Source organism: Corvus moneduloides, chromosome 2 (genome assembly GCF_009650955.1).
Source record: "Corvus moneduloides isolate bCorMon1 chromosome 2, bCorMon1.pri, whole genome shotgun sequence".
In the NCBI taxonomy this organism is placed as follows: domain Eukaryota; kingdom Metazoa; phylum Chordata; class Aves; order Passeriformes; family Corvidae; genus Corvus; species Corvus moneduloides.
In genome coordinates, this window is record NC_045477.1 from 119,956,645 (window position 1) to 119,975,574 (window position 18,930).

Below are 18,930 nucleotides of genomic sequence, written 5' to 3' on the forward strand. Positions count from 1 at the left end.
CAGCTCCTCCCAGCGCAAGTGCCATGGAAGGGAGGGCAAGAAATTAAGGATGTTCCTCTGCTAATGGAGAGCAGCGTGGAAGCCCTCCTTGCCCTCTTTTCCAGCAGTCCCCCAGAGGTACAGAAGACCTTGCTAGGGCACAAAAACATAATTTAAATCTTCCTGTATTAGCACTAATGAGGCTGGCCCATGCTCCTCTTTTTAAATAGACACTTAATTCAAGGTCTCATCAATAAAGCATTCCCAGGACACAGCACTTGGTGGCATGAAGCAGAGATTTTCCCTCTTCTGCCCATTGTGTGTAGAGAAAAAAACATCCCTTCCATGTACACAAGCACACAGACTATTCTCTCTGTAGTTAAGATGAACAATTTATACATACACTAGCATAATTTCACCAAAAATCCAATACAAGCTCTGAAATGTGGTGAAACTAAAGCTGCGTATAGGGAAGGAAAACACATAAACACACCTTGAAGTATTTTAAACAGATTTTAAATACATCTGTACTACTGTAAACTTTCTCTCTCAAAGTACTATATACACTTCTTATCTTTTTAGTGCTGCTTGGCAATGGTACAGCTTTAGTTTGAGAAAAACCCTCCACGTGTTGGTTAATCAAGATTGATATTTTCTTCTGTCAAGCATATGTCTCAACTTTTTACTGCAGGTATCAATACAAATGGAAACTTTTACATTTCAGAAATTATTTGCCAGATTTCATAATATATTTTTAATAAATGCTATTTTTTGTGGTCATTTCTTTCTTCAAATGAGCAGAAAGAAAGTTTATCTCCTATGATAGCTCACCAGAAACTTCCTTTATCAACCCAAACTGGTGAATACTGTAGTTGAAAAACATTCTTCAATACTTCAAAGTTTTTGCAAGACTATTCACTTTCTTCTAAGTACTGATTTTAAATTACACACTGGCTTTTAAAATAAGCTCCTTGTCAGGACTGCAAGCTGGTGCAGGTTGAATATACATTATATTTTATGAAGCAGAAATGTTGGTTTCCTCTGTATCTTAAAAACCTGAGTAGAAGGAAAATGTGCTGCCTATAAATATTTTAGCCAATTTCTGAAATACTCTGCAGGCTGCTACTTATATTTTAGAGCTGGTAAATGCAGCCTTGCAAATCAATGTTTTCTGAAAAACACTTCAATGTCACCTAATGATCTTGCTCCCTGTTTTCTTCATCAGGGAGATGGAGAGTGAAGATGCACATTATAATCCTTGGGCAACATTTTGTCTGACTTTTGATATCATTTTGTCTGTGAAAGATTGGCTCAAATTTGTTACACACTCAGCAGAAAATACAGAAGCAATTTTCCACCCTGTTGTGAATTTTAGCATATTTTTCAGTAATGATGTCTGAGAATAAGAGCAGTCTTTGGGCAGAAATGTGCTGGGCAGCATGGTGAGGGAGGGACTTGGCACTTGGCTGGTATTTGCACTCATCAAGGGGAAAGTTTATGGCAAAACCTTTTGAAAGACACATTCAGTTAATTCCTCATTCCCTTTTATACTATGAACTGCTTGTCAATAAATGGTAAGAGAAATTCAACCTTTTTCTGCTGATGTACAAAGAATCTGAGCAGTCTCATGTGAATGAATTAGCTGGACTAAAGAAATTTGAAGAGACAGGCTCACTTTGTGACAGCAAAAATCCCCAAGTGAACAAGCAGGTAATTTCCAGTGCTCAAAGTTCAAATAAACACAGTAATTTATACCAACTTCCTTTTTTCTCTGTGCCTGATCTACCAGATTTTCAGAATGCCACAGGACAGGTTTTAGCAGCTAGAGAGATGGTAGCCAGGAAAAAGTCTTACAGCCTATGAGCAAAATGGATGGCAGCGGCACTTTTCCCAAACACAGACAGTGAGACACTCCTGGGAAAGCCAGTGAAGGCCTGGAAGGATGAATGGTGTTATCCTGTCCCTGATGTCACCTCTCTGTGGCAGCTGAGCATGGTCATAACCTCTCCTCATGAAATGGCACCATGGCTGTGCTGGCAACTGTGGAGTTAATACCAGATTTGTGTCAGCCTCTTGCACCATGAGGTGCATGTGCACAAGCATTTGAACATGGCTTTGAGCAAGGCCTTAGTCCTTTGGGACTTTGTAATCATGGAATTATAGATCACAGAATGGCTTGGGTTGGAAGGAACCTTAAAGCCCATCCAGCTCCACCCCTGCCATGGGCAGGGACACCTCCCACTGTCCCAGGCTGCTCCAAGCCCCAATGTCCAGCCTGGCCTTGGACACTGCCAGGGATCCAGGGGCAGCCCCAGCTGCTCTGGGCACCCTGTGCCAGGGCCTGCCCACCCTGCCAGGGAACAATTCCTGCCCAATCTCCCATCCAGCCCTGCCCTCTGGCACTGGGAAGCCATTCCCTGGCTCCTGGCCCTCCATGCCTTGGGAATTGTCTCTCTCCAGCTTTCCTGCAGCTCCTTCAGGCCCTGCAAGGCCACACTGAGCTCAGCCCAAAGCTTCTCCTCTCCAGGCTGAACAATCCCAGCTCTCGCAGCCTTTCCTCCCAGCAGAGCTGCTCCATCCCTCTGCTCATCCTGGTGCCTCCTCTGGCCTCTCTCCAGCAGCTCCACGTCCTCCCTGTGCTGGTCCCAGGGCTGGGGCAGCTCTGCAGGTGGGCTCTCACCTGAGCACAGGGGCACAGGGGCACCATCCCCTCCCTTGACCTGCTGGCCATGCTTGATAAACTTTCTTACTCCTGATGGAGGACCCAACATATGGATCAAAGGAAATGCTTGGAGCTGGCACAGTGGTCACCAATACTTGTCCCTGCATCCCAGAAACAGGACAGTGGCAGAGGAGGAAAAGTGCCGTTGGGGAAGTCCATGGGCATACACTGCAACCACTTGAGAGATTTTTTTTCTGCTTCAATTCTGGGGAAACCACAACCTTATAATTTCTGAAGGGAAAAAGGACAAGAGAAATACAATTAGATAAAGACACCAACTTCATTTTCTTCTGGAGCTCAAACATATAGATCACTATAAATGTTCTGCTCTGGGTATCCTTCCATCTTTCCTGTTCAAATGTAGTACAGATGATGTGTAATTGATCTCCCAAGCACTCCTATCTGAGGTGCATAACCTCTAGGAACCTTCTCTTTTGATAAATGAGTATTTGAGTACTGCTTGCAAAGTTGGTTGTGCAGCCCTTTCAGGAATGATTGATAAAAACCTGCCTGAGATCAATGCCCTGGCTGTTTGAATGCTCCCCTGAGAAGGACAGAAGATTTTGATTCCTTCATCTGGACAAGTAGTTGAGTCTCAATTTACCAATCTTTTAGTAAACATTCCAACCACAACCCAAAGAAAACAAGGCATCCCCATTATTGTTCTATGTTTATTTAATCTAACTGGCTGTTTCTTTTTTTTAATTAAAAATACCTGAAAACAAAATGATTTTAAGAAGTAGAATTCTTTACTTTGGCAGAAAAGAAGGCAAATTCGTTCATGGTTTTTTTGGTTCATCCAGAGAGTAATATGGGGAAAAAAGAAAAGAAAAGAAAAAAAAGATCTTCCAGGCCAAATATGCTTAGCAGGAATTAAATGCCAGCTTGAACATTTGTGCCTTGTACCATCCCTCTGATCAGAAATAAGTTTTACCTTAATTTGCTGTCCTACAAGTACTGTACATGTCTCTCCCTTCCTGCAATCTTAATGAGAATTGTGACTTGAAACACTAAGAAAAGAGTGCTAGAAGCAGTCAAGGAAGCTCACATTCCCTTTCATCACATCCTAGAACCAGAGCTGGAGCCTCTTCTAGGTCTATGTCATGACCCTAAGCAAGGCCCTTGCACCAGACCTTGAAAGCTGCTGAGTTCTTCCTGGCAATGTCACTGCTGGCAGCCCTGGAGAGGCTCGAGCTGGTGGTGGGGAGATTTCTGGAAGAGGGGCTTGATCCTCTTGCAAGGGTCTGCCAGTGAAGTCAGGTGTCTCTAGAAGCCCTGCTTGTCATCTCTGCTTATGCACTGGGTAGCCAAGAAATGAAAAGGTATTTTCAAAAATGTGGTTTTTCCTGCTGAGCAATGCTTTACAGCTGTTGGAGGTGTAAATCCTGCACATTCCACACTGCACATCTGCCCCGTTACGTTCTTTTCCAAAGCAAGGCCTTCAACAGCTCCCTCTTTCCCTCTCTTTTTGCAGTCCCACCTTTCATCCAGCCTTTCGAGTTCCCACGCTTCTCCATCGGGCAGAGGGTCTTCATCCCCTGCGTGGTGGTCTCGGGGGACCTGCCCATCACCATCACCTGGCAGAAGGACGGCCGGCCCATCCCCGCCAGCCTCGGGGTCACCATCGACAACATCGACTTCACCAGCTCCTTGAGGATCTCCAACCTCTCACTGCTGCACAACGGGAACTATACCTGCATAGCCAGGAACGATGCAGCAGCTGTGGAGCACCAAAGCCAATTAATCGTGAGAGGTGAGGAGGTGTAATTACTTTGAAGGGCGCTAATTAAGCGGGATTCATCAGTATTTTGCAATGACAGCTCTTTGATGGGAAGTGTAAAAAATATGGTAATCCCTGTCTTCATGACAGAGAGCACACAGAGCAGTGAGGCACAGAAAGTGATATGGTTTTCCTATCTAAAAGTCTTGAAACTAATCAAAAACCCTGGAGTGTATGGGGTGGGTGGGGGAGCCTCAGGAGTGACTTCCTGGAAAATTTTGTGATTGGGATAAAGCCTTTGAAACAGTAGCAAATTATTCTCTGCTATTGTTTTAGTCTGATTAGACACATTTTTTATTTAGACCGCTCTCTCCTACAACATTATGTATGTAAAAAAGCAGAACATTGATGTTGAGTTCATGGGGAAAAGACTCTCTGATGTTACCTTGCTCTTTTCCTGATCTGTGTTTATTATGCAATTAGCAGGATTCATGCACTCATGATGACTTCACAACATTTTGCCTTGAAATAGATATTTGAAATGAATTTACATTCAGTAAGCAAACATTTTATGTGGAAAAGACCTTTCTAGTGACACCTTAGCCAAGGTACCTAGAAATTATACCTTATGATGTATTTTCAAACTTAACGTACACAACTTCAACAAAAGCACATGACTTCCTTTTCTTTCTTGCAGTTTTTCAAAGTGTTTCAAATTTTCATTTTTAAAAAATCAGTGTCAGACTCTTCCCTCTCCACCATCCCATTCTTGCTACCAAGCCACTGGGCTCCTCAGAGAAGGAGGGCACACAGAGTAATCCGACAAGGAACCTCAGTAATTTCTGCCTACTGCAGGTCACTACATTTTATATTCCCCCCTGTAAGTTTGCCAAGATAAACCTTAAAATCTTAAGGGGGCTTTTGCAGTCTTTCCCAGGGGTTTTTCCCACCCCAAATTCTGAAGAACGCTTTTAAGTCAAATGTTCCCAGTGTCCTAATGCTATGCTTAAGGAATTATTCCCTAGTTTTCTAATATGCTTACTTTTTTTATGCTAGTATTCCCAAAACTCAGTGACAAACAGATCCATTACTTTTCCACTAGTTTTGATATAAATATTTCATTATTTTCTTTTAATTTCACTGATTTTAATCTTACTTAAAATTATTCAGTACAGGTGTTTATTACTTTCCTCATTTATTTAGTTATTCTTAAAAGAAGTAATCTAATTAAATACATGCCTTTAATTATTCCTTTCTTAAATTCTGCTAGATTTTAATCCTATTCCTCATTCTAATAATGAGAGTTTTTCCTCACCTTCTCTTTTGCTGGAGAAAGGAAGATTGAAAACCTCACATCACTGCCTGTGTGTGCCCTGCTCAGAAATGCTGCATCTAAAGCCAGCTGGGATTTTTCCCGATTTTCAGCTGTTATTCAGCTCTGGAAGTGATGGGAATGAATCTGCAGCTTCTCTGTGTGGGTTCCTACAGGCATTTCTCACACCCAGGATGGTTTTACCATCTGAGAACAGGTTCTCTGCAACCACTGTCTGTCCCTGCCAGCACTGAGACCCACGAGTGTAGGGATTTCTGCTCTTTGTAGGGATTTCTGTTCTGTCCCCCACTGATGGGGACATGCCCTGCCTTGCCCTCACTTCTCCTGGTTTTTCCTGAGCTGCACTTTCCCTGCCTCCTGCTGTCTGTGGGTAATTCCTCCCCTGAACTCTGTTCCCTGGACACGTCTGCCTACTGCTGCCTTTTCAGGTATTAATCAGTTTTCCCTTCCTGCCCAGCAGAAGAGTTTTGGGGAGCCCTTCACATGTCCCTGATCCCAAACAGCTCCATTTTCACCTTCAGTTCCCCCTCGTGTGCTTTCTGCTCTAATTACACCTCCTGGGGAGGGTTCTGTCTTCATAAATCCATGGGCATGATAGAGGAGAGCTTTTCGCTCTTTTGCCCAAGGACTTGGAGAAGAATTCTGGATCCTGCAATTTTTTAGGAGGTTATGAAGGCTACATCATTTTTCCCCCTTGCTTATCTTTCTGCCCAGCTGATGCTCTGCAGAGCTTCCTTAAATCCTCTCCTCTCTCCTCTCTCTCGCTGTCACTTTAAATGATAATGTTTGAATCAGTTTTTGATATGCATCTGAGATAATAGCTCTCAGAGGAAAAGGGGAAAGTACAATATCATGTTTGACCTGAAATCTCTGCCAAAAACCCTACCCTGGCCTCTTTCCCTCACACTGAACTTCTTCAGCTGCCTCATTGCACAAAGGTCAGAATTCAAACAGGCACCAGAGGGTCACTGTGATCACTTCTCCTCTGCATCCAACCTGACCTGTACACATTTAAATTAAGATTTGTTTTCCTGCTGCCTTTTTATTCTTCAGGCTTTCTGATCCCTCCTCATCTTTTTTATTCATAGGTGCTGTAAAACTGAAACATATATTTTTCTAAATTAAGTGGTTTATCTCCAAATACTGGGAGAAGTGGTGCTTTAACTCCTCTTGTTTCTAATCCCCATTGTTTGAGGGTTTCTCAGAAGTGTGCTTTAAACTTAAAAGTTGGCTATCCTAAATGCTGGAAGATGTGTTCTGGGAATACCTTATTTATGTGCACAAGGTGCATTTTGATATGAGAGCAGACAGTGAGTGGGAAAGGAAAATTAAGTGAAATATGACTGTTAACCCACACAATTCCTTTTTCCTTATCTAGACTGTCCTTGTATTCATTTCAAAAGTAGACATTAAAACAGTGCAGGCCATCATGTTTCCAAAAGAATTGGTAATCCACATCGTTTTACAATACATGGGTAGAACTAGAAGTAGAATCTAAAGACAATACATTCCTAAGGTGAATGAAGAAGGCCAACTGCTCATGGCTTCATTTGAATTACTAGTGAATACACAAACTTCTGCAGATTCCATACACAAACATAAATTCATCACCTTTCAGCTTCAGGTATTTTTTTCCTCAACATTTTCTATCAGATCACATAGATCTGACATTTTTTATCATTCTATATTCCTGTGAAGTTTTAAGTCTGTTAAATAGATTTCCTATATTCTTCCTACAAATATTATTTTTCATATCTAAGCTGCACTGCCATTTTGCCAGGGGTGTTAAATGGCAAAAGGAAAAAGAGCACTGGTTTCTTAAACTCTGTGGGCACTTCATAGCAAATCTTCACAATTCCAATTATTTTGTGCTTTATAAAAGCAACCAAGTGGTGATGAGGAGCCCTAAAAACACATGGCCAGCAAGGCTGGATTTTCCCTGTCTTAAATATCAGAGGAAGATGATGGCCAGCTTCCACAGCATCACACAGGAGATGGAAGGCACCAGCTGAGAGAAAGTGAGACAATAAAGCTCTGGAGCATCCGGGTAAGAAGATCTCAGGGCAATCTCATTTCTCTCTGCCACGAGTTCCTTGGTCAGAACCTAGAAATGAGGCAGAGCCAAATGCTCTGGACATGGGGCTGTCAGTGCTTGCCTCCACAAATTATTGGCCAATTTTAGACTAACTGGAAGAGGGGAAAACACCTCTAGTGGAGCTGAAAGCCTCCAAACTTCATATTAAGAGGTGATTGGTAAGAAACACTGGGTGTAACACCAGAGAATCTAAATAGGCAAAACCTTCTGCCAACACAAGAAATGTTCCAATGGGATCTCTTCTCAAACATGAGATACAAATCCACAGAGAAGCAGGCTTGATTAGTCCCAATGTTTATGGAATATCTGTTAAAAGCTCATTAGTTAGCCACTGGGAGAAGCCTGCCCTGTTCACTGCATTTAGGGGCTTCAGGTAGGAAGTGAAGGTGAGTGAAAACAGGGCTTTCCTTCTCTAAATCGTGTGCTCTTCCAGATCCTGGACTGCAGATCCTCTGGAAATGCACTAAAAACTTGGCAGCTAAAAGGGTTTCTCAAAACCTCATCTATTATTATTATTATTATTATTATTATTATTACTATTACTATTTTGATGATTTTATTTCTTGGCACACTCTTGGTTTGCTAGTCATGCTATTAAGAAAAAGGAAAGGATAGGATCCTGTCATGAGAGCCATAGATAGAAATTAGGAAAATATCTTCTCTGTCAACTACTTAAATCATCACGACGAATTAATCAAGACTTTACTCATTAAGGCTGTCTTCTAAAGAGTGATTAAAAATCTATAATCACTTTATCATGTGTTATTCATTTCTGTAGAGTTTTCTAAAATGAAGTACTTATGAAATAAAAAGCAGTGAAAGGAATTCTAATGGGTAAGCAAAAAGAAAAAGCTGATAAATGTATTATGAGTTCAAAATTTTTCTGATACTACCAGAAAAGGGAATTCAAAGATAGTAATGGATGCATAAATCATGATTTCATATCTGCTGTTAGTGAACACATCGTAAGTTAAAATTGAGATAAGGTCTTTAGAGACCTAATAACCCCCCATAATGCATTTAGAGCATTAAATATGTTTTCATTTTGCACTTTCCAGCAAATGAATATCATTAGATAGTTAGGCACCCAATGAGGAGCCCCTGATTTTTCCAAATAGTAAGAGAGTTTCACCTTCTTTGTCATGTTTGGTGCTAGGGTGATGCAGCAAAAGGAGTTTGGGACAGAAAAGCAGGGAGGGAAGGTTTAAGGTCAGAGCTGGTGTCAAAACCCATTGACTTTCTTTGCTGCTATGTACATTGTGGCTTTGAAGATGACTCCTAAAAGGTTCACTTATTTAATGTTCTCATTAGACAAACCTGGTCAACACAAACCACTAGACACGGTCTCATTTTGCAAAAGTACATCTTTTTTCTTGAACTGCAGAGCAAATGGTTTCACTAACCAGCTAAATCGACCCCTTAGGTCCAATGACCAAATTTAATAACTGTTCATCTTTGCTAAAGTACAGTGTTTAATGATCTCATTCATTAATACATCAATGGTTGCTTTGGCTGATTAAATTTCTTCCATCATTTTGACAGTGTGATCTAAATGTGAAGTACAAATATTCCATGTGAAAATGAAACATTGCATTCCAGGCCAATGTCGTAGATTATTTCTTAACTCACTGCAGTAGCCCACCAGAGGAGCTCGGGTTAGGAGCCTTCAGAATTGCTCTCCAGAGTGACTCACTGATCACTGTGCTTGGGAGCCAGGAGTGCTTGCATGGATTTGAAGTCTGGAAAGGAATGAGTGAGTTTGGCATCTGATCCCTGGCACAGTCAGAAGGGATTCTTGGATTTACACAGAGCAAACTCAAATCAGGGAGCTGATGTGGGACCATGGGGATCTCAGGGTTAACAAGGCCAAGGGCTGGTGCTGCACCTGGGTCAGGGCAATCCCCGGGATCGATCCAGGCCGGGGATGAGCAGATGGAACAATCCTGGGAGAAGGATTTGGGGGTGCTGGTGGATCCTGTTCTGATTGCTCTCATCCTTTGTTTTCCCTCAGTGAGAGCCTGAGACTGCTAATCATAATATTGACTGAAAATACTTTTTTTAGTAAAAAAAGTTCAGCCCTTTGAGTTCAGCCATTGAAGAGTTTGCATCTGTCAACTTATGGCTCTTACCCTGAACAATTCAACAGCTCCTTTCTCATCACACACCTGTGGGCTGCATTAAACGAGAGCCTACCAGAAACTCACTGTTAAAGCAATTTTAAATGCCCTCCTTTCCAGGCTCAAGGAACTGTGCTGCTGAGACAAGGTGGTTGATAAAAGTAGAACTGTTCAGTCACATTCATGAGCTATTTCAGAGCGTTTCACTTCTAAAGGAGCAGAGGAGTCTCACACCTTTACAACTAAAGAGAGAGGAGAACTGATTGTTTACTTTCTTCTATTAACTCAAATATATCAGACAAATTAACCTCGGTTAAATTCTTGATAAGCATATTTTCTTTAAGGACTAATGACCTGAGAGATAATGAAAAAGTGAATGTAGGTTTATCATCTAAAGCTAAGTATCAAAATCTAGATCAAGTGTTTAACACCACTGTGTTCTGAACTATGGCAGCACATAGCACAGAACAAGTTATTGAATTGAAATGAAATTGAGAAGCAAATGAGCAAGGAGGAAGAAAAATGTAAAGGTCTGCTCTGTTTGCTTTTTAATCATTTATATAAGAAGAAAAATCCCGTGGCTTTACCTAGACAGCAATACAGAAACAATTGAAAGGTCATTGAATGAGTAATTTTATTTTGCTGTAGCATCTCCTCTGATTTCTATTGTCAGTCTTAAAACTGAGTGTCAAGGGTTTGCATCTTCAAAACCAGAGCAGCAGTTGGCATTTTCATAAGCAGTCCTAAAGGAAGGCCAAAGCTTTACTGAACATGGAAACTGTTTCTATTGCTGAGTGTGGGCTGAGTTTTTTCAAGTTTGGTTTATGGATCCAAACAAGGAAATTTTCTGATTTCTAACCATACACCTGGTCCTGGAGCTACAGAGAAAAATTTAATTTCTGCAGTTACTATTCTAGTATTGTTCTCTGTTGAAAATAATAATTAAAATTGAGAATATCAAGGATGTCTGAGCAAAAACTTATGTTTCCATATATACCCAAAATACCATGATATCAAGGCGATGAAAAGCCCTGTTCAGAGCTTGTCAGCATTAAAGGCACCACACATCAAGGATATCTCTGTGAGTTCTTAAAAGATATGGAAGAATGTGGCAGAATTTCCATTGAAATGCTGAAAGAATATTTCCACTTGGCATCCATTCTTTTTTTTTCTATATATATATGCCCAGTGGGGTTACACAAAAAGTGTATTTTAGCAGGTAACTTTAATGCAAATAGGATTTTAAGGAGTGATTGCATTTTTTCTGTACTAAGAAATCTTGCTTAACTTTTTCCAGAACTTTCTGCATATGTCTGCTCATTTAATATAAGAAATTATTTCCTGAAAAAATTAGCACTTCTTGCCGGTGTCATCCGTAGCAAATGAAGAATATAAAACACTGTTTTTCAAAGAGAAGGGAAATAAAACAAATTACAGAAGTTTTGTCTTGGAAGACAGATTTTAAAAGACGTTCTAGTCTTCACACTCTTCAGTGGTAGAGAAGGACAGTAATAATCAGTCACTCCATTGCATCTTTTGTAATCATTCACCTGTAGGAATGGTAGGTTCATGTTTTGCGTTGGTTTTTTCTCTCTCTTTATGGATAAGCAGCTTGTAATTGATTTTTCAGAAGCTGCGAACACAAATTTACTCACAGCTACCGAGGTGAAACAAGCTGATGCCACCGTGCCAAGTCGTAGGAAATCAAATCTATTTGTGCAGCTAACTGTGCTTTTCACCTGCCTTGGAAAACACCTCATTGTGTGTTTGGGGATACAATGAGCACAGAACAGTGAGAAAGGAGCTACTGAAGCAAATGTCTTCTATAAGTAGATAATTAGAACAGGGTGGGTGATTGCCCAGAGCTGTTGCTGCTGGGATTTCATGTTTGATGTTTACCTATAGTGAATTAATGTAACCTACAATGAATGTTTGTCAGCGTGGTGGCCATTTGGAAAGCCAAAGCATTTGTCAGCAGTAAATATATTTTCTAGCACAGAGGTATCTCTTGCCTCTGACACTGTTGGTTCCTTCTGTTTCTTGTAGCCACGTTCCAAACAGCTTTTCAGTAGTTAGGCAATAAACAGCTTTGCATTTTGGCTATAGGATTCAGTGAGGAAAAAGTCCAGTTAAGGGGATTATTTGCCCTCCAGAGCATTGTTGTCTTTTTTTAAAAAACAGTTCTATCTATGAATGTGGAAAGAGAAAATCAGAGGGGAGTCTGGATTGTGGAGGCCCAGGGAGAAAGGCTCAAGCTGCTGTGAGGAAGGGTCTTTGAACCTGCAGAGAGAATGTCCACAGACCTTCAACTCCAACACTGGCAGCTCCAGTTTGTCCTTTAGGAAAACTTAGGATGCTCTGGCACCACGAGAGCTGTTTGCATGAATTACAATAGTGTTTATAAGGAAAAAAACCTTGAGGGTCATATATTAGAACATTGGTGCTTCTGCTGTGTTTCTGCTGCACAGATTTTCTCAATGGATAATTAGTCCCATATTCATGGACATTAATAACTATTTCAGGCCCCAGGGAAAATATTTACAGTACTGAGGTCCCCCTCTGTGCTCCCTTGCATTTTCTTGTGCTACAACCTTCTGCCAGACTTCCTTCCTTCATTTCTGGCACTTCTGGAGAGGCAGCTCATGGGGTGGATCAGAGCAAGGGTGGATGGTTGGGTCTTTTGTTCTGTCTCCCTCAATTTTCAGACAAAGTCAGCACTGCCTGGAGAATCCATGAGGCTTCAAATTTTGCAGTGGGATGAGGAGAGCAAGGAACTATTAGGATTTCTCCTGTGCTGCCTTAGATCTCAGTGTGTTGCTGAACTCAAGTTAAAAAAACCAAATTTATTTGAGATGAAAAAAATCTGTCACATGTTCAGTCACTCTCTGTGGTCCTGTGAGAAATGACAAAATGAAAAACATGTAGGATAAAGACACAATTAGTTTACTTCTGTTTTTTTCTTGGATATTTACACCTTCATGTTCTGAACCAAAGAACAGGAGGTCAACAAAATTCTATGACCTTAACTGACCTTAATACAACCATTAAACACTTCTAATATTCAATTTTTTGTGGGATTTTCCACAATCTTCACAGCTTTCAGTCTCTTTTTCATGTTTTTGTCAAATGTGTAGGTTTTAGTGAGACTTTGACATTTAGAATTAGGCTTTCATGGCAAATTGCTGGACTTAACATTGTCACAAGGGGTTTTCTTCACTGGGTACCTGTATTTGGAATATGTACAGCTTTTCCTTGAGACAAGCAGCTCTTATTTTATTTATGTATAAATAAGTATGTGTGGAAGGCTCACTGCAGTGGTTTTATGCTGCTTTGGGATAAGTTTAATAATATGTGTACATTGATGCACTGAAACAAGACTTCTCCTTGTCAACTTAATTCAAGCAAATTGGGTTGAACCTCTCTCTGGCTGTTTGGAAAGCAAAGTCCCATCAGAAGTTATGGTTCAGACAGCTTCATTTTAATATTAAGTGATTTGATGGTATTAAAAGCATTATTTGCTAAGGTTATTTGTACTAAATAATTTAATTTTTTTTTTCTAAAGCTTGCTAGTTCAATGGTATAAAAAGCAAACACAGACAAAAGTTGTTCTTAGACCTCTGACAAATCCACCTTTGGTAGAAAGCATTTCTTTTCTGTCCACAATAACATGATTTATCTATTACTCCATTTTTAACCTCTCCCATGGAGACATCTTATAAACTTATTTTGGTATCCTGTAAAGGCCAGTGTTTTTGTCATGCCTGGCAAGAAACACATCGAGATTGTGCACAGAAAGTGAATTGTCTGCTACGACTGAGCTTAGTGTGTTACTGGATCAGCAAAAAACTGGTTTTAATTTTTGCTTTTTGCATGAAATGTTACAACTGTGTGTGTGACTGCTGTGCCATTTTGAGATACCCAGTAAATTGCCCAAATTCTCATGGCTCCCTCTGCTCCCTTCCCACAGTGCCCCCCAGGTTTGTGGTCCAGCCCAGCGACCAGGACGGGATCTACGGAAAAGCTGTCATCCTCAACTGCTCTGCCGAGGGTTATCCTGTTCCAACCATTGTCTGGAAGTACTCAAAAGGTAGGATTGAGTGGTGACCACTGGGGACAGGCTAATTCTGGCTTAATAACATCCCACTCACTTGTAAGTTGCTGTTTTAATCTTCAAATTGCCAGGTAGTGGCAGGGTGCGTACCAGTCACATTTTATAGCTCATAAATCATCTCCCCAAGCAAAGAGCTGGCCACTGTCCCACACAAGGCTGAGCTGGATGGACTTTTGCTCTGCCCTGGAGATGTCCTGGCTGTGCCTATGAGGTGGTTTCAGCTGTGGCCTCAGCAGGTGAGGGATGAAAGGAATGGCTGGGAGAAAAGAGACACAGCTTTAATTGAAACAACCTCAGCACAAGGCTCACTGGCAGCATTTGGCTGATTTTTTTTTCCCTCCTTCAAAATTCGTGATAACATGGCCAATCACGTCTTTTCAGCAAAGAAGGAAGGTCAGGTAGCATTACCATCAGCAGCAATTCAGTATGCACTTTACATAATGCTTTAACATTTTCTTCTCGAGTAACAGAGCATTAAAAGTGGCCCACTTGACCCTCAGTAACCATAGGAAATCGACAGCTTTTTAATTAAAATGTGCTACCTGGTAGATTGCACCTCCTGGCCAGTTGTCTTCTGATAAGTTTTAGCAAAAAAACCACATTCTCCAAACTCTGTACCCAATCTAAACGAATTTACCCTTTTAAAATCAAAATGAGGTGCTGTTGAGAAGAAATCTTTATGTAATGCTTCATGTCATTTTTGGTTTCCTTAGGATCTAAGTTCAAATTATATTGAAAAAAAAAACAGGTGAGAGAAAAGTTCACGTTAAAGACTATTTGTGCTCTTATTGATAAATTATGGTTTGTTGCAAGAAGGGTGCAGAGTTTCAAATTCCATTTATCTCAGTGGTATATGGGATTTTCATTCTGAGTGTAGGAAACAAAGAAGTAATTCTGGTTTGCAGTGTTTGTGTGCTGAAGGAGGGTGCCAAGCCGAGCTAGATGAGTTGTAATTAACTGTGAGGAGATAAATAACCCACCTTGGAATGACAGAATAGTTGGAAAAGTCCTGTTTCAGACTCATCCACACAGATGTGTGGGATAAGATTCTCTCCTGCTCAGGAAGGACTTGGGCTGTAACAGCATTAAAAACATGTGTGAAGATTCAGAAAACTTTACAAACTGCTACAGTTTTTCCAGGTTTTTTCCAGTAGCTGTCCTCAGGAGTATCAGCCCTTTCCTTTCTGTGAACACTAAATTCTTCCCACAATTTTTCGTGTGAACAAACACAGGAAGTGAGTGGGCAATCAATGGCAGACATCTACAGTTAGTAAAGCATAAATGAGCATTCCAACTAAATGACAGGAAAAATGGCTTGGTAAAGAAAAAAAATTGACACAAGGAAAAGTGGGACATGCATATGACTAAAATAGGTGAAAAATCATCAATGGCAACTGAATTTTTCTAAAAAAATTATAATTTTAACATTTTTAAGTTCGTAGTATTGCTCACCAGGCCTTCAGTGTAGGTGTAAATTCCCAAAGCAAACTCTTGTAGGACTAGAAATATTTTTGATATGCATGTCTGATCTTTTTTAATATTCTAGATGTTGTATTCATAGGTTGTTCTAGCTTGCTGTGTTGTACTAAATAATTCCCCATAATATTTATTCATCATATTTCCTCCTGGGTTGACTCAGCCAACAGTTTATAGTAATTAATGCTGACAGATATTAACTTTGTGTACAGAAAGTGGTGTAAGAGAATTCCATTGAAGAAAAGAACCTTTTGACTTCCCCGAAAAATCCCATGTCCTGCTGCTGAAGTAGGTTTTTAACCCCTTTGTTGCAAGAAACTTGTCTTAATATACATTTAGAGAGTCCCTAATGCTGGAGGAACCCAAACTTGTGGTGACAGTACAGCAGGATCCTGTTTCCTGTTCCCTAAATCACCCAGTATCTTATTTCCAATGAAAAGTAGGTTCTTTCTTAAAACCAAACTTGATACAAAAATCTTTGGCTTCCTGTTTTTATGGGCCTTCCATTTTTACAGTGCTGCCAAAAATGTCTGATCAGTCATCTGAGCTTTTTGTTGTTTTCTTTATTTTATTTTGATTTTTTTTGGGTGGGTTTTTTGTAGGTTTTTTCAACAGTCTCAGTAAATACTGGCTGCAAACATGGCAGAACAGAGATTTTGTGTGTCACCAGTCCATCAGCTGTAGCAGGAAACAAGAGAAACAGTCACTGATGTGGTTTTCCATGTTATCCAGGGTTTCATAAACAAGGTCCTAGAGGTCCCCTGAGTGTGCCATGTTTACTACAACAGACATCCCTCTCAGTCATAAGAAATTCATTTGCTGTATGCATTAGGGATGCATACTGCTATGACTGTTCAGCTGTAATTGTCAATAATTCATCAGCCCCTAAATGTACAACAAATGTGCCTTTTCACCCATGAACGGGCTGGAAATCTTCATTTCCTCTCTCCCTCTTCCTGGTTCTTTGGCTTTGTGCTCCTTTAATATGGGCAAATTATTGCTGCTGGTGCCTTCCAAAAGTCTTCTTCCTTTTGGTGTAGTGAATTCAGTTTGGATAAATTCTGTTTGTTGTGATCACGTCAGAAGCCACTTCAGCTGCATTGAGCCTCTAAGAACAGGAATCTATCGTTTGTGCCTTATTAAAAATAAAAACATGAGATGGTTGCTGACATTTTTCCATGGTTTCTTGCTTCAGGTGCCGGGGTTCCCCAGTTCCAGCCGATCGCGTTGAACGGTCGGATCCAGCTGCTCACAAACGGCTCCTTGCTGATTAAACATGTGCTGGAAGAAGACAGTGGATACTACCTCTGCAAGGTCAGCAATGATGTGGGAGCAGACGTCAGCAAGTCCATGTACCTCACTGTTAAAAGTAAGAACTGAAACGCTTCTCTGTGATCCAGATTGAGTGAAAAAAGTCTTTACTGCATCCTTAGTTTGGAGGGAAGGGAAGTGGGTTGGGAGGGGAGAGGTTGGATTTGTTGGCTTTGATTTAATTTTGGCTTTCAGCTGCGTGTGGTAGCATCTGGAAGTTAGGATGGGTAGTGAAAACCCTTGTTTGGCAGAGGAAAAAAAGAAAAGTTGTACCAAGTCTGGAAGCTATCCCTGAGTCATGAAGGAAAAGTAAGAAAATTTGTTGGTCAGGAGCAAAAAATAATAACAAAGGAGAAATACCTACAGCAATTGTCATAAATGTCAGAAGCTGAAGGAAATAGGGATTCAAAAGACACTTAATCAATTCTCAATATATCATGGATGGAAACTCTAGGTACAATTACTACAGGTAGATACCACAAGATATTACAACATGCTCTAAGATTTTATAGATACAGCCACAGTAGTTATTTTCACTTAGCCCGATAATTTTCAGAAAATCCATCTAATTGCAAAAGCTCAACCTGTCTGTACTTTCCAGGCACACGAGACAAAAGCAATCCAGTTTTCAAGTGCATGTCAGCTGTAATTCCTTGAAACATCAACACAGTTTAGAAAATAGAGGAAATAGTATGGGATAAAAAGGTTTAGAGATAGAGAAAGAGAGGTTTAGAGATAGAGAAAAAAAGAGACTATTGACACATCAGCATGCCAAATGTTCCTGGATGACCTGTCAGACCAGTACTGAAAGAGGTCACCACACTATGTATTTTTGCATTTGTAGGATTTTTGAAGATTTACAGAATGCTTTGATGTTCTGGGATGCCAATTAGCTTGAAAAAGTTTTGCCCTTGAAAGTAAAGAGAATTTTTTTTTTCCAGAAAGGAAGAAAAATCCAATTTCTTTTCTGTTGGAGAGTGCACTTTAGACCATTAATGTTTAGGTTTCGGGGTGTTGTTTGTTGCTGAGAATTAATAACTAAGTTCTTTTAAGAGTGTCAAAAATCTGCAAGCCCAAATACCTTAGACGTTCTCTCCACTCTAATTTACCATAGTGACTTCATCTCCTAAAAACCAGCATGACGGCCTCTCCAGCAAATTTATTAATTGAACACTTTTTCTGTGGGTTGGTAGAAGTTCCAGCTTCTGTGGTTTGCAGAACTGGCCATTTTTGGGCCAATCTTCAATTGCAGGAGTAAGGCACTGCTGTAATACTCTACCAAGAGTCAGCTTCCCTCTGCTTGGCAGCCGTGCACGCTGCCTGTCTGATCACTGCATGCAGTTTCATGTGTGATAAAAGAGCATCCCTTATCAAATAAGAGCAGGAGCTTCCCTGGGGAGCCAGTTGCTGCTTGAATCTAATGAAAACCCCTCTGGCTCTGAGATAGAAGCCTGTGCCCCTCAACACCCACACTGACACCAGTCCAGCTCCAGCGCGGCTGCTGGAGAGAGCACTGGGAGGGTGTTGGTGTGAGCATGGAAGAGGCAGAGCTTTAGCTTCCATCAAACACTCATTAAGGACAAGATGCTCTGGGGAAATGGTCTTCAGGTATGGCTGGATCCCCTGTTCTTGTGGTGTGGTTGTGGCTCATAATATTTGCACCTGGTCAGGTGGACTGACTCCAAAGTGAGGGCCTGGATTTGCCTTTAGCCTCTCTTGTCATTCACTGTTTCCTTTTTCTGTGTGGTTATTCTGGATACTTTATTCTCCTCACAAGCCCATTCCTGGACCCTGGTTCTCAAGTTAAGTCCTCCTCTAGGTAAAAACCTTGGCCTTCCTTCATGAAACTCACAGTGTTCTCCATTAGTTGGTCCTTCTCCATGAGGTCGCCCTAAATGCCTTCCCTAGGCAGAGGCAGCAGGTGAGACCTGGCCCATGCAGTTGTTTCTGGGTGACAGAGTTGGTAAGAAACAGACTCCAAAACATAAACAAGGATTAGCATTGATGCATTTTCTTGTGGCAAATTGCCTTCCCACCTTCCTTCAGTCTATCCATGAGCAGTAGCT

General features: G+C 40.9%; 1 protein-coding gene across 2 annotated transcripts in view; it reads left to right on the forward strand.

Annotated features, from left to right (window-relative positions):
• Positions 1-18,930, forward strand: part of DSCAM (DS cell adhesion molecule) — a 439,089-nt gene that overhangs the window by 281,770 nt on the left and 138,389 nt on the right. For both annotated transcript variants that reach the window (XM_032101087.1, XM_032101088.1), the window contains exons 9-11: positions 4,176-4,454; positions 13,934-14,053; positions 16,749-16,922. In XM_032101087.1, coding sequence (XP_031956978.1) covers positions 4,176-4,454; positions 13,934-14,053; positions 16,749-16,922 — 573 coding nt within the window. The remainder of the gene's footprint in view (positions 1-4,175; positions 4,455-13,933; positions 14,054-16,748; positions 16,923-18,930) is intronic.